The sequence below is a fragment of the Calypte anna genome, chromosome 4 (genome assembly GCF_003957555.1).
Source record: "Calypte anna isolate BGI_N300 chromosome 4, bCalAnn1_v1.p, whole genome shotgun sequence".
Classification (NCBI taxonomy): domain Eukaryota; kingdom Metazoa; phylum Chordata; class Aves; order Apodiformes; family Trochilidae; genus Calypte; species Calypte anna.
This window is the reverse complement of record NC_044247.1, coordinates 13,444,522-13,461,161: the sequence shown is the minus strand read 5'-3', so window position 1 is coordinate 13,461,161 and position 16,640 is coordinate 13,444,522. Positions and strand designations below refer to the sequence as shown.

The window sequence follows — 16,640 nt, the reverse complement described above, 5'->3', positions numbered from 1 at the left end:
TCTCCAGGAAAGTATATTTATATGTTTCATAAACGTAGCTCAAACAAATTAAAGTCTGTACTAACTGGATCATAATTTAATACAAGTGCCAAGTGCTAATGCAATAATAGGTGCCAATTGGATTAGGAAACACAAGCCCTAACAAGTCACTGCAGTTCATTTAAAGCAGTGCCTGAGATCCGAGGTGCAGATGTGGCGAGGGAGTGGGAGGAAGAGCTCCTCAGGCAGGGAGACAGACTAAGGAGGTGCTTAATGCCACACTCAAACCTACAACATCTGGAACAGCAACCTGGACCTTTCCTGTCATTGCCTGGATCCTTTCTAACCTGGAGAGATATGAGCAAGAGACTCAACTTACCTTGTGGGTGGGCTATCCCCTCACCTTCCGTTTCTCTTCCCTCTAGACACATCCATTTTTCCCCCCGGCTTCTATGATTTATTTCCCTCTGGGGATGGCTTCTTCTGTGACTCCTGCTCTCAGGCTCCTCAGCGGGCTGCAGGTCGGTGCTGTGTAGTCCAAAGGCTACACAAGGCATTCAAAGAACAGCTACAGCTCTGGGGCAAAGCTAGAGGTGTCCAACCCATGATTAGTGAGCGTAGAGCAATCCACTAGAGCAGCACAAGTGCCTGAGTCCATGTGAGCTCAATGCTGAAACATTAGAATTGCTTTGAAGAAGAAGAAGAAAGGCATTTACTTTTCCCTTTGTATGTTAAGTGACAGCAGTTACCATTAAAGAGGAAACAGACAAGCCCAGACCTCTAGGGAGATGTTCAAAAGAAGGGCTCTGCTCCTGCTGCTGGGAGACCCACTTTGAGCTGCTGGTTTTCCTTTTTCCTTTGCTAATCCCAAAGAGCATTGCCTCAGCTTTCCCACACTGATGCTTATAATGCAGAATAAATGCAAGAAATTTATGGAAATCAACTCTTAAGCACCACAGGTATTATCAGAGTGCATGAGTCTCAAGTCTTTCTCCAAGATTTCTTTCAGCCATGAAGGCAGGACAGAGGATCTGCCATGGTTAATGCTGCACAAGGATGTGTCCTTGCATGCTCAGGTCCAGTTTTGTCAAGGCAGCAAAGCAAATCCTCGTGATGCTAAAGGTTACACAGGCAAAACAAAATGGTTCCTGATTCTCAGATGCCAGCCCTGACTCCATCAGCTCCTTTCTGACCTGCTCATCCTAAATTCTTGTTCTGAGTCTCACAGTTACATCCCTAGGAAAATATACTCAAAGATCTACATGACAGCTCAGACATTTCTACAAAACAGAGCAGCTTCTCCACCCTTCCTGGCAACGCTCTAAGCAAATGCTCTGATGAACTCCAAGAGCATTAAAACTTCATTGCTGGCACAAAGCATAAACAGTATTATTTTCTAATATACTGCAAAGTAACAGCTGTCAATTAAAAATATTTTGATGTCTTCTTTTGAAGCATTTTTTTACTTTGTCACCAATTTGCACAATAGAGTAATTTAAATTGCTTTCCCAGCTCTGAGCATGAATTAACTCAGTGCTACTACTGCTGGCTCTGACCAGCCATTTTATCTTTTTCCAGCTCATAACCCAGGCCTATAGAATGTGTGGCAAGCAAATTCATGCTGATGAACATAATTTCAAACAAATTGCTCAAATAAATTGTGCTGCACTTTTTAAAGACAGACATTTTGCCAAATGTTCTCTTTAAAGCACACCACATTTGGCAACGGGGCTCTTTAGATGTCAGGTATCATCTAAAATAATGCGTAACAGATTTATTCTAAAAATATGCCACTTAAAAAAATTATGCTGCAAATGCTACGACTGCTACGACTGAAAATGTATCAAAGCAAAATAGCCCAGAGAAATGGGGGGGACAAATCCCATCTGCTAATGGCCACAGTCACAGCTCAGAAGGGCTTGGGAATGTGATGCTTTATGGAGCCTGGCTCTGAGGGCAGAACTCTGCTAGCACACCATAAATGTAATCCTATGATTAAAAAGAAACAACTGAAAAATGAAGCAGTATTACACGGTGTGTCATTTCACAGATGTACTCCAAAAGAGCCATCAGCCTAAAAAAAGAATACATTACAGAAATTAAGTCAAATAATTAGCAAAGAAACTTGGCATGTGAAGTTGGTGAGATGTTGCATTTGAACAATCTCCTTCTGTGTTGGTTGTCATTAAATGTTGCCGTGAAGGTATAAGAATGCAAGAAATGTATCAACAAAAGAATTACAGAAATTTATCTTAGCAGAAAATTGTTCCTATGCAACTGAATAATTAGTTTCACTTAAGTCACTCAGCCTGCTACTGCCGTCTGCATCCCCTTTTGTCTACTTCTTGTTAAATTCCTATTCAGCCATCACTCAGCTCTGAGATGATAGGACTGTATAATAAACAAAATAATTAGTTTCCAAACTCATAATACACAGTAACATATTTCCTGGAATATGTTTTTTTATAACTGCTATTTTGCATTCTTTCACGATTGAGAGCTCAGCTCCCATGTATAAGAGAACTGGAGGATGGCATAATTTTGCCATGAATTCATGAAACTAAATTCAGGCTCATTTAGGAGAGCTAAGAGAAGAAATTTTGATGCACCTACCAGAATGCCTGCACCAGCCAAGTCAGTCCACACATATGGATGTGCACCACACACAAATTACGTATGGATGGAGCACATTCAGATGTATTCTTAAATAACCACCCCTGAAAAGGGGGAACTCCCTTCACCAGGGCAGTATGAACATCCAGGATGCTCCAGGGCCGACTGGCACCCTCTGCTCCACACCAGTGCTGGCACATACTGGGAGCACTGAAAATAAGACATATGTCAGCTGAGGTTTTAAAAACAATCTTACAGACTGTGTAGCTGAACAGATAAAAAAACTGGTGGAAAGTCATACTATTACCTTTTTTTTTCCTGCTGTAAGACTCAAAACCCTCACGAAATTTGAAGTCATTGTTTAATTTTCCAGTCGTGATGAGGATACAATAACAAGAGGTGAACTCACCACTCAAAATCATTCATCTCATTTTGCAATCATGCAAACTGCATGCTAAACCACAGGGAGGACGAGCAGGGGAGGGCATTTTCTGGGTGACTGGGTCCTTCCCAAGGATGCACAAGCAAGCAGGGTCCATACTTACCTCTGGCTTTTGGAGCATGCTAGAGCACCAAGGCACAGAGAGGAATTCACCTTAAGAAACTGGCATCATCAGTCTGCAACCACTCACAGCAACACATGCCAGGGAGGAAGTGGCTGATTACAAACTCAGGGCAGAGATTTCCCAAGCTTGGGTCTCTACAGGCTGAGCTGAGAGGGGGTCTGTCAGCCCAGCTGGTAGAGAGAGCTGCCCTGAATGAGTAATGATCCCTGTGCCAGGCAGGGTGATGGGGTGCAAAGTCTCCATCTCTACCCGAGGCACATTTACCACCCTGTCCTTACTGATTCCCCCCACATACCACCTCCTTTAAGGGAAAAAAAAAAAAAAAAAAAGAACAGTTCTGAAGCTCTGAAATGCTCTATAAATGAAACAGTGTTCACGTCAATGATTAACTGGAGAGACGGGATGAGACGAGGGTAACTCAGGCTTTGAGAGGGAGGATGGAGAAGAGAGAGAGATCAGCAAGACTGTTGGGTGCCCGGAGAGCAGGACCAGTGCTCAGTGTCCCTGAGAGGGTGACAAGGCTCCAAGGACCAGTGCACAGCCTGGGCTCAGGATTGGCACTGCTGGGAAGGCACCTGCCTGTCTGCCACAACCACAGCCTGCAGCATCCAGTGCCTACATAAGGCTACCTCAGAAGAAAAGCCACGTAGTAACAATAAAACCTTTGCTTTATGACATATCCAGAAAGAACAGCTAACCCCTTCCTTGCCTGCCCTGGCTTAGGATTTCCCCAGTCCCCAAGGAGAAGCTCGCTGACCCACGTTCCAGTCCCTGGGGATTTCTGCCAGCTGAGCTGTGCCCCTGAGAGCCGACGTCTGGAGCTCTAACAAACAAGTTGCCTTTCATCCCAGTGGGCTCTGCCAAACTGCAGAAAGACACTGCTTTGTGATTTGCAGATTAAACCAGCAAAACACGTGTCATCATGTTTGGTCCCTTTCCCTCTGCCCTGGATACTTATCACGTTCACCTCCCTCTGCTTTCTTAACACCCACTGACCAGGGCCAACTGCTTGCTGAGGGATGCTATCACTCTTTGTAAAATGTCTTTCATCACAAGAAGGATACCCCTGCCCTAATTAGGACCATTTTAAAAATCCTTTTTTAGCTTCCTTAGTAAGCACCAGTTGACTGGGTTTAATTCAATGAACTCACAGCAGTGAAGTTCATTGAAGCTGGGTTGTGCAAAGGGTTTTCTTTCACGGAGGCAGCATTAGGCATTGTGGTGCTGGATCCCTGGAGAATATTAAACATTTAATATACTGGTAAGTGTAATGTTATATAAAAATGTTGTGTGGAGGATAAGCAGCAGAGCTGAAAAGCATTAAAAAATCCTCATGCTCATCTCCAGGCTGCTGCTGAGCACTGCAGACTTCCAGCTATTGAACAAACCTGAATTCAAGAGCTTTTCCTTCCCATGTTATTACACAGTGGTTTTTGCTAACATCAGAGATGAGTAGCTGAGTAATTTCCTACATAGCCAACTGTAAGCAACTGTTATTAGCAGAATGCAGCAGTAATTTGCAGTAATTGTCCAAAACTGCGGTTTACTGAAAATACTGTTGCTATTGATTTTGGACCAAAGCTGGAACATGTTTTATAAGAGAGATTAGGAGTTATTGTTCCTTAAGGAACTGGCTTCACTAGCTATAGGAGAGTGTCACTATGAAAATTCATCTCAGTACTTTTCAGTATAACAATGTACTTTAATTTTCCTGGTAATTCCTCTACCGAGGGGGCCAATAGTAGCCAGTCTACTTTAGCTACAGCTTCTTACCAGGTGAAAGACTACAGGAATTTTAGAGGGTCAGGTTGGCAACATGAAAGCCCACTAGATGACCTTTGCAACACACGAGCTGATTAAAGCAAATTTGAGAGCCTTGCTGCAGGACAGACTGCCTGGAGGACTGGGGAAGCCTCGCTCAGCTCAGCAGAAGGCAGCTACAGCTTTGCCACTGCTGTCCCTGGAACTCGAGCTGTCATCCACATCTGTTTCAAAAACCCAGCACACACACTGACACAGTGCTCCTGCACAGCCGTGTACAGAGTCTGGTCACTGCCCTCCAAAAGGTGATATTTGAATATTCTAGGCAAAACTAGGAAAAACTCTTTCCTTAAGAGTCATTTCCAGATCAGGGCATCAATACATTCCCTGTTGCAAGCAACCTCTCTCTTGTTTCAGCTGCAGCTCTTGCAAGCTCCAGCTCCTTCTCCATTGCCACTATTGCTGTTATTTTATATTGATGGGTGACCACCAGCTCTGCTTGACATTATGTCTTTGCTATGCTTGTTGCTTGACTCATAACTCTTCATCCCACTCTGCAATTAGAGAAGCAGCCATCCTGTCTCTCCCTGAGGTTCAGACCCACCCAAACTGCTCTTCTCTGGAGACCAGGCTTCTTCCCAGTGCCCCCAGTGGCACCAGTTCAGCAAAGCAGGGCACGCTGGTACTGGGTCACTTGGCTCTTCCCAAAAGAGCAAATGAGAAGGGAGCCTTCTTGCCTCCAGGTCTGTGCTGGCACAGCTGATTCCAGACCAACAACAACAAAACCCTCTCAAAAGCCACTCCAGTGATGGAGAAGGACCAAAGCCTTGTTCTGGGGTGTTAGTACGGCAGCAGATGTGATCACTGTTTCCTTGTACACTTACAAGTGCTGATGTGCTCTGCATATGTCTCACCAACACCAGACTTACTATCTGTTAGTTAAATCAGGTTTCCAAGCTTGACCAAGCCTGTTGACAACAGAAACAAGACTGTTTCTTTCAAAGAGCTACTGGGCTAGAAGATGGCTTTTTTTTCCCCCACTGCAATTATTCAAATGGTTTTAATATGGATTCTTTTTTAGGTTTTGGTTTTTTTTTGGTTTTTCTTTTTTTTCCTTGAGAAGTAAAATAACAGCCTTGCCGATTACTCTTTGCTAAGGTACCCGATTGTGGTGACATTGAGGCTGACCTTGGAGTCACCTCCCCCGCTGCCGCACTCTCCTTTGTCGTACCACCATTTGTTTTTCAATTTGTCCAAGAGGCCTTGCTCATTCAGTTTTAATACTGCCAGGTTAACAGCATTTCTTGAAACGATAAAACATAACTTGTAAGGAAAAAAATGCACAAATGCTTAGGAAATCGTAACGTATAAAAAAAGGAGCACAAGAGGACAAATTGGCTAAAATTTCACAGAACGTGGAGCTATCAAAATGTCTGTACAGCAAATACAGGGTTAAATATTGGAAGGTGGCATGGAGGATAACATTTGCTCAGAACTGAAGTGTGCGGGATGGGGAAATCGTCTTTGAGAAAAAAAGTAACAAGAACACCACATCATGCAGTTAACATTCGTCACATATGGCAGGTTAACTCGGCTTTACCATTTAAATTGAAAAAGCCATTGAACTGTAAAATTAAAACAGCTACAAACAATCAGAAAGGACAACACGAAGAGAACACCAAGAGAATGGATGCATTAAATAAACAAAACCATAATTTACCGTCTTATTTAACTCCATGGAATATTGAAGATTTTTTTAAAACTTTAAAAGTTACCTCAAAATCCACAAGAAAGAAAATGACAACACAATACATCAGGGTAGGTGGAATACTATAACAACATGGAGATTGTTATATTATTCCACCCACCTTAATGCTGAGCCTTTGGGGGTTGCTACACCATAGCCCTTGGAATCCAGGTTGCCGCCGACTTTCATGGTGTCGCAGGGCTTGCGCTGCTCGATGTACTCGTTCATCGTCGACTCCAGCAGGAAGGCAAACTTCCCCTTCGACTTCCTCACCCTTGCCACCCCATCCGCCGTGGTTTTGGTGAACACCGAGGGCTCTGCTGACTTCATGTATGACCACATTTTCTCATAGACAGCTATTTTGGACCTCTGGGAGAGAGGAAAGGAGGGAAATGAAGAGTCACGTCAGTGAGGGCGCGAGGCTGAGCTCCTCCTCGGGCTCAGCCAGCTCACAGGTATAATTAACACTCTATGACTGGTTGAGGTGAATAAATAAAAAAGTCAGGGTAGCTTGGAGAGACACTGCCCCCTGAACAATTACCCAACCACAGAATGGTTGGGGAGGTGGGGGTGCGGAACTTCTCACAGAGATTTATTCCGCTAATTGCCACGTAACTGGCAGCTGGGCAGTCAGAATGAGAGACAGTCCCTGCCTGTCCCAGCACCTCGGCTCCTGTGCTCTGGTGGGTTTATCCACCTGCATGATGCTCTGCTGCAGGACCAGAGGAAGGATGTTAAATTCTAGCTCATCCTTTGTAGGAGAAGAGCAGTGGAGAAGGCCTGTATGGGATAGAGGAGTGCTGTGGGTTCTCTGGGACTCACTGACCCTAAAGAAGAACAAAAAGCTGTAAATAACTTAAGGAATTTGTCACCTGGATGATGTTATGTCCTGGTACCAGGTGCTTCTGGTGGGAAGGGGATAAGGTTTTATGTTAGTAGAAAGAGCACTCTGAGGTACAAGTTGTAGATCAATCAAAAGATACTGGGACACAGCATAACAAACCACACAAATTCTGACTGTGCACAGTAACAGGGGTCTGTGCCTTCATGCCTTCCATCAATCCTTCATGGCCTTTTGCAACAGATGCAAAAGGAACATCTCCTCTTTGCACAAATCTTCTGCATTGCTTTTTTGTGCGAACTCACAGCTGGGAAACACTGACACTGGCTTATTACAAGTTCCCAGCAAGGCAGGAGTCCATTTTGGACAGCAGTTATGTCCTGTCTATGATCTTACAGACCAGCACAGCACTAGAGGCTTTTAATAGTGATGCTTACATGAGGGATATATATAGGAACTACAAAATCCTTTATTAATCAATAATTAAACTTTCAAAACTCAGCTCAACATTTTTCTTAAAAGACAGCAAACAAAATATTAGCAATAAGCTCAAAGAATTGCTGGTTTATTGCTTGCGTGTCTTATACACATATTTTTCCTCCCCTCTTTCCACGCCTTGAGACAGAGACAATCCTAACAGCCTCTAGCTCAGCAAACAGGTTCCGTAAACCTGGAAATGTGTTACTTTCCCTTTCCCTCTTCCCCACCAGTAACATTTAAACCACTCTCAAATCTTAAAGCCACCTCCAGACTCTTTAGCATTCATATCCTGGATGAGCAGCCAAACTTTCCTGCTTGCTCAACAGAAGGCAGTAATGCCAACTGTATTTCTCTAAAGTCTGGAAATCCAAAGGATTTACATAAGGCTTTTGGTCCAAGCTGTGGGTATCTTGAATTTATGCCTCCTACTCCTTGCCAGATTCCTGTCCACAGCTTTCCTTGCAGAATGGGAATGAGGCAACCAGTATCTAAATCTAGTTCAACCTTAAACTTGTGGCAGAAGACTGTTAATGTCCATTAGCTTGATGATTGAGACACGTTTCCTCCTCATTCAGGACAATTTAATGTGTTTTTTGTAATGTAATGCTTAACAACCAGCCTCCAAGCATTTCACGGAGAGCAAGCCCTGCCTTCACCACCCTTCAGATTAACATGCTCTGCTACAACACATGGGGAGGAGCACAGAGGGCAAGATTTTCTTATAATTATCCTTCCTGATGATCTGAAAAACAACTGAAAATGAAAACCAATTAAAATTAGCCCCATCAACAACAGGCAATCAGAGAGACAACAAAACAGGTCAGCTTTGTCAGGAGCTGGCGGGGCACGAAAAACGAGCAAGAGGGATTTCAGCTCAGAGCATTTCTTGGCTAAAGATGGGCTGTAGGGCTTTGTTTGTGCTCCAACAAGAGCGAGGGAGTGGTAGGAGTAAGGGGATTGTAGATGGCACCTGAAATGGGCCTTACACAGGTCACTGAAGGAATCTGGGGGTCTGCCTGGCTTCCCCAGTGAGCGCAGGACAGCCTGGGATGAGCACGGCTCTGAGGCAGGGGCCATGCCCGGATCTCTGCCCACCTCAGGCAGAATAGCAGATCGATGGAATGGAGGAACTGTGGAATGGCAGAGCTGTGGAATGGAGGAACTGTGGAATGGCAGAGCTGTGGAGTGCCAGTCCTGCCCAGGAGAGATGACTCCCTGGGCTCAGTCAGGAACCCAAGGGCTGCAGCTCCTTTACCACTGACTGCCCCTCTCCCAGCCCACTGACGTGGGGCTCTGCTTTTCCATCAATCAACCCCTTTGATGCCTGTGGGCATTTCCACACCTCCTTCCCTGCCAGGAGTTGCTCAGGGCACATCTCTGCTCCCCAGCACCTGCTGGAGGGGCTGTGGGGACCCTCAGGCCACCAGAGGTGGTGGCTGCCGCCATTTTCACACCCTGCAGGAACGTGGCTGCCACCTCAGCGGCTGCCACCTCAGCAGCTGCCACCATCCCTCCTGCCCAGGGAAGGAGCCAGGGGCAGAGCAGGCAGGAAGAGGAAAGCAGGTAGGAAGGGGAAAGCAGGGAGGACAGGCAGAGCTATGGCATGGCACTGCCCCTGGGCTCCCCAAGACCGGGCGGTACCACAGATCAGCCGGGCTGAACCCAAGACTGTGGGAGCAGCTCTGGTGTCTCCTGTTTTCAAGGTGCTTGTCCTTACGACCTTCATCTTCTTTTAACAGAAATAATACTGACACATTTATACTTGCAAATGGGCAGCCGAGGCACAAAAGCAGGTAAAAATGCAGCTTGGCTGTTTCTTGTTGTTTCTGTCAGGAAGTTGAAGCTTGGCCTTCAGAATCGCACTTGCGCTACCAGGGATTTCGTTTGTTTTCCTCCGCAGCGTGTCTTTAATTATACAGATAAACCAGAATTTCTTTTCCTTTTCATCTTCTAACGGAGTATCTGCCTTTAATAAGTTCTTTCATACTCTTTCCAGCTGGCCTGACTACCTAAAAGCCATTGCCAATACATCTGTGCATTGTTAATAATAACAGTTATCTGATGAGTGCCAGCAGCCTGCTCAGGGCTGCCACTGCTCCAAACAAAGCAATTCCCTGCTCCAAGGGCAAAGGGTGAATAGCATCACTCAGACTACAAAAAAACCCCAAATTCCATGACTCAAAACTGGATCTCTTTACAGCTTTAACAAATAGCCTCAGCTTTATAATTTTCTCCCTTCACTTAACGCTTTTGGATGATGGGGTTAATAAAAATCAGTACGTTCTAGATGATTATTGACCACCTCTTCTGCCAAGTGGGATTTTCATACTATCTTATCAAATTGCCTAAATGAGGACAGCATTCCAACCTAATAGAAACAGACAAAAATGCCAGCTAAAAATGAACACAGCAGGTATGGACTGGGAAGGGTTAAACTAAAACCCACCGGGCACGTGTTGGTTTTGGAGCTGCCAGAACCTGGCTGGGGAGCCTGGGTGAGGATCCATGGATGTCCTCAGAGTGGGACCAGGGAGGTGACAGGCTCTGGCTACAGCCTGGAGTTTGGTTAGAACTACTCTTTGCAGCATTTCCCCTAAATTCACAATGAAGCCCAAATAATAATTTATGAAGAGGCTTCTCAGAGAAAGGGCCAATGCCTCCCAGAGCAGCTGGGGAGTCTTGAGGGCATTTTCTGCCCCAGGAACCCTGTAATCACCTGCTCAATGACATGACACAACCAGGTGACCAAAGCTGGTGAAAGACACAAGAAGATGAATCAAACATGGTATTTTCAGTAAATATTTTCCTTTTCCCATTGCTTAATGAAAAAAACAAACTCCAGAAGCATTCTACAAGACTTAAAGCCAAGGAAAATTTCTTCCCCTTCTAACTCTGAAGCTGCAAATCCTGTGCTGAAAGAACATTTTTACTTGTCTGTTCTTCTATGCAGACATTTGTGCCATCCCTGCCAGCCCCCACGTGCCCTCCAAGGAGTCTGACACCCACGAGGGGGGCCAGACAGCCCGAGCAACTGTAGAGAAAGGATTTACACTCCAAAATAAGGTAAGGTCTGACAGATCTGCAACTGCTGCTAGAGTTCAGCGGCAGTAAAACATTTTCCCTCTCATTAAAGTGTTACTTTTAAAGAGATATCTAGATAAAAAGCTTAAAAGCAAAGACTTAAACCAATTCAAAGCCCATAACTGGAGTAACTCCCTACGTTCTGCAACTCCTATTTCAGTTCTTTGATATTGCTCTCAAGAAGTCTGCCACACACATTTCCCTGGGATTTCAAGGGGATATTATTATCATTTTTTTCTTTAAAGCAACATTTTCAGTGTTTCATCTAGGCCTTGGGACACATTAAAGTGTCTTTTCATTATTGCAGCCTTACCGCAGATATAAATAGAGCTGGCCTTTGCTTTGTGAAGAGTGCTGTTTTTTTTCTTTATTTGGAGATGTTTATGCAGAAGTATGAGCCACACACACACACACACACACCTCAGTGCAAGGGTGCCAGCAGCTCCCTTCTGTGTCAGCAGAGCCAGCAGCTGAGGAGTCACTTGGTTTGGCCCATTACTAACCCACACATAAATCCACATTGCTTCTGGGTAGCAACGAGTTTATCTTGAAAGATAAACCAGTCCACAATTCAACCAGTCCACAATTTTAACACTATCTTTCATTCTAATTCTCCTAGTGTGGTTGGCTCCAGTACTGAAATAAAAATCAAACCAACTCACAGAGTCCCATAGCACCCAAGGGGCTGATTGTGTGGCACAGGCAGTGGGAGGAGGCAAGGATACCTCTCAGTTGTAATTATTTCCTCATTCCATCCAACAAAAAAAACCCTCAGCACCCACAAACCTGCCTTCAGCTGAGTGGGACCAGATGTCTTGTTTCACTTTTGGACATCCCAGATCACCCAGTGATCTGACTGCAAAACCCAGCACATCTTGGATGATTTCTTGACACTGGTAAATTTAGTTCTAAAATATCTTTGTGTCTGAAGTCTTCTCTCGTTCACAGAATTCCTTCCACCTCTCTGTGGACATCAGTCTCACACTTCTGCTGAAAGTGATGTTACATCACCTCCTTTCACTACTGAGTATCACTGAAGCCATTATACTGGTATGAAACAGCATTTTGCCTCTATAGTCAAAGTTATGTTACAGGGATGCCCTTTGTCTATTTTGTAAGATTATTGCCTTCTCTGCCACCTTCTCCACATCCTGCAAGTCTCCTTCACACTGTCCCCCTCATGCACCTTGGAGCTGTATTTTTACTAGAATGATCAAAATGATCTTCTCTTTCTTATGACAAGCACGAGGAAATTATTTCCCAGCAGTTAAGCTCAAAATGTTCTTTTATGGCTGTTCATACAGTCAAGAGCCAAATTCACCCAAATCAATTTTACTTTTAAAATTAATGTATATATGCAAACTTTAATATACTTTGGAGCAAGGCAGCCAGCATATATTGAAATCCAGTAAATCCAACAGGGACGTGCAGCACATGGGAGTGAGACAAGGGAAAAGTGGGTGGAGCATCCTCACCATGGCACAAACAAAAAGGCAGGTAGGGACATTGGTAACACACCTAAAGCAGCAGAATTAACACACTCCTCTGCTACACCAACTCTGTGACCACTTTATAGCTCTTTAACAAGGGAAATTTATAGCCCTAAGTCAGACAGATGTTGCTGATACAAAACACAAAGGTCTGCACTAAAACCAGTGCAGGAATTTAATCTGAATAACACATGCTGCCTTTATATAGATGCATGCCTCACTGATATGAACTTAGGTAGTTAAGTGTGAACCTTAGCTTCATTATCATCACTCATTGCTTTTCTTCCATGTGTGCAATTAGCTCTTACCCAGCAGCTAATGAATTCAGTAGCTTATGAACCATTAAAAAGTAAGTTACTAAACAGGAGTGAAAAAATGCCTCGGTACCACTGCTGTTGCCTGTCCTGGGGATAACTTTGAGATCCACCTTTTTTAGGCAGTTGCTTTCTTGGACTTCCACTACAACAAACCACACTGGAGTGGTTGCTGCTGGCTTGGTCTTCTGGATAAAGCTTTGATTTGATGTCCTACAAGCCTGGCATTGAGTCCCCCTCACACAGCTGCTTCCAGGGAGGAAGGAGGGACAGTGGTTGGAGCCCCCAGCTCTGGGGCACATGAAAGTTGGCCTATTGATGCTACATTATTAATAAGAACGTGATAAATATTGTTGGTAAGATTTTTCTGCCTAGAATTTCCAAGCTCTTTCCTGAGAAAGCAAAAATAGGTCTCACAGAGGCCAAAGGGCACCATTATTTCCCTTTCCTAAGTGAGGACATGAAAAGAGAGATGTCATTTACTGAAGGTCATGGGGTAAAGTCTAATAGATCAATGCCACAGCTTTTAGACACAGATAACTTGTGATGCCAGCAATTTACTTACCTATATGGACAGAAAAATCAATCTTATCATGACATGAACCTCTTACTGCATTCTCGGCAGAGGAAAGTAGGTCAGATGCAATGAGCATGCACAGGGCATTTCTCTTCTGGCAAGACCAAGCCCTAAATCTACCCAACTCTATCCATGGTTTTTGCATCCATGGGATACCACAGACAAGCAAGGTTCAAGTGTGCATAGGTAGGCAAATCTTTGCTGACAGATGCATAAATGTAAAAGAAAGAGTGACCTGGTGAATAATAATATTTCACAGTCAGGTTTGTGATGGGAGATTTTGTCAGTTTGCTGGTTTGTTGTTCAGATTAAGGATAACTTCAGCTATAGAAATGGCATTTTCCTTTCCCAACTGGGGCACATGAAGCACAGAGAGCTGCAGAATCAGGACTACAAAGCCCAGGGCTATTGCTTTCCTCTAGAATCCCAAAAATCAAGATTCAGACAATCCCTGTATGGCAGCTGTGAGGACAGTCACTCCCTTTTGAAGAGAGCCTTCAGACCCCAGGGGCAATATTCCCAGGGATGCAGTCCAGCAGTGAGCTCCTGGAAGCAGTGGTGAGGAAGAAGGGTGAACGACAGTGCTGCACACCCAGGCAAAAAACCCCTCCAGGCTTCAGCCACACTACAGCTCCACCTGTGACATACACAGTGTCTTGACTACAAAAGAAACTTTGTCTTATAAAAATTATAAGAGTTTTCATTTCCTGTGACTCATAGCCATTTTGAAAATGTGAGCTTTGTCAGCAGGCAGTGTGCTGGAGGTCCTTTAACAGGAATCTTCTCTGCTTGTACAGAGAAGCAAAGAGTCACTCTGGCTGTAACCAGACCTCGTCACCGCCATGTCAGTAACAGTCTGAGTAGCAGAATGTAAATCAAGATTTTAAGACACCCTTTCCTGGCACAACATTGAACTGCAGACTACGCTTTTATTCATCTCCCCACTTTATTGCTGCCATCCATTCCTGCCTGCTGCCCAGTACTGATCAGGAGATTGAAATGGGAGCCTTTCCACAGGAACAAGCTGCCTTTGTAAAACCTCTGAGATTCATGGCCAGAGCCAGCTCTGTGAGGGCTCACCCCAAGGAAGTGTGGGATGTGACAGGGACTGGCTGGCACCACCGGGGAGCAGCAGGGCTCTCAGTATGTCTGTCTGTCTGTCTGCCTGTCTGCATGCACCCAAAGCTGGCCAAAGGCAGGGATTACGTCAGCCTGCAGGCTAAGGGGCATCTTTCCAGCAGTGACATATTTAGTCTTGTCTGGGCAACTGAGCAGCACACCAGCCCTGCTCTGGATTTGGCCCGTAATAAATTAACAGAGAATGGCGTTTCCAGCACACGATCTGAACGCTGTCAGGTCTAATCAGTTCCCATCTCCAGACAAAATAGGCCAGGATACAGGCAATGGTGGAGAAACCCCAGTGGACTGCAAGAGGGGATGCTTCAGATTCACATCATTAGGGTTTCTAAGCCTTCATGTATTTTTGAAGGATGCAAAAGGCAGAGTAGCAGCACTGTGAGTAACATATCAGCACCCATGACTTTTAAATTAATCCCTAATGAGCACGTATTAATGTGAGACAGCAGCATCACGTACAGTAGCAGAGACTTGAAAAACCAGGGGCCTCTCTGTCTTGAGCAATGTCATTGCCATGATCCTAGATCTGCTCTCCAAAAAGCAGAGCACTCAAACAGCAAGTGATTTTTCCCCGTGGCACTCTCTGCTTGCCTCAGACACAGCCATGGCATTAACCCACTGCTGGCTGCTGTGCCATGGGCTGCATCCAGGGGCACAGCTGGACCAGGGGATCTGAGCACCCCTGTAGCCCTGCAGAGAACAGCTGAGCAGTCCTGAGACACAGGTGAGCTGGAAAGCCTGCACCACCAAGGCAAGTAGAGCTGAGAGACAAATGTCATCTGTTATTGGAGATAGAGGAGAGATTTATTCAAATATTTGTTATTAAGTGTGGATTGAAAGCTTCATTGAATCCTGGCTTGTCTGCTGAGATTAGAAAAATGGTTGAGCCACCTGAACCCTGGGTCCACCAGAATGCTTTCTTTCCAAGGAGTGGATGATGGATGAGCTGTTAATTTCAGTTCCTGTAAGGATACATTTTCCTCACCAATCCACAGGCTTAAAGACATTAGATGACTTCATGGGAAACCATTTCTTTTGTAATTATGTCACATTTGATTTCCTGCTGTCTTTAAAACTGCCTGTTAGTCATGGGGCACAAAGGAGGTTCAATAGATTAGGAGAAGCCTCTCCCACAAGCAGACCATCTATCATTCAAGAGATGGGAGGGGCTGTGATCTCTCTTGCACACATTACATTCACATTTTGAATATTTGTGAGCACCCCCACCTATATCAAACAGGGGGGAGTGAAAATATGGGTGAATAATTTTTTTACACTTTCTGTGTTGAAAAACAGTTAAGCCACGGTCATTTTTCTGATTAATCTCTGACATGTTGCCTAGAAAAGATCTACACAGCTCGTATTCAAAGCTATCACTTTTCTGTGATGTTCTGTTCTTCAAAGCCCATACGTACACTCACACTTCAGTATTTTTGTCATGCAGTTGTTAAGATGACTGTTGTTTTGCTTGATTCCAGGAACACAGAAAGCTTAAAACTGCTAATCACAGTTTTATTCCAAAGGCAAAATCAAAGCCTTTATATGAATCCTGTGCTAAAACCAAGTCCTTCATCTTCACTAGCAAAATAAATTTTGAAATTAAAAATCAAAGAGTTTAACTACCGATGAAACCCAGAGTGCTGCATGCACTGAGTTCACTTGGGTGTTTTTAATAGGCTCTAATGATGATCTCAATATTGTTTGATTGCAGAGAATGTATAAAAATCACATGGCAGCTATCGGTTCATAATTCAAGGCTCCTCCTCACCTAAGCTGCTTGCTGGTAAAATTTATTTCCCTTCCCTTGTCTTCACACAACCTTATCAGCAGAGGAAAGCAATGAGTTCTTTATCTTATGGCTGTGTGTAATATGCTAGTGCTCCAGAACACATTAGGGTCATTATTCCTCCCTCTCCCCCTGACAGCTCAGGGATGGTGCCCTTCTCTCTCTTCAGAGCCAGGAGGGACCCTCTGCAGCCTCCCAGCACAGCTTGAACAGGAGGGAAGGTTAAGGAACCTCAAGTGGAAGGGAGTTCAAAATCACCATAGGAATG

The 16,640-nt window shown here is 44.5% G+C and overlaps 1 protein-coding gene across 1 annotated transcript in view; it reads right to left on the bottom strand.

Moving 5' to 3' along the window:
• GRIA3 (glutamate ionotropic receptor AMPA type subunit 3) overlaps positions 1-16,640 on the bottom strand; it is a 144,790-nt gene that overhangs the window by 13,774 nt on the left and 114,376 nt on the right. Inside the window, exons 13-14 of the mRNA XM_030448850.1 lie at positions 6,788-7,035; positions 6,108-6,222 (exon numbers count right to left, since the gene is read on the bottom strand). Of these exons, the coding sequence (XP_030304710.1) occupies positions 6,108-6,222; positions 6,788-7,035 (363 nt within the window). The remainder of the gene's footprint in view (positions 1-6,107; positions 6,223-6,787; positions 7,036-16,640) is intronic.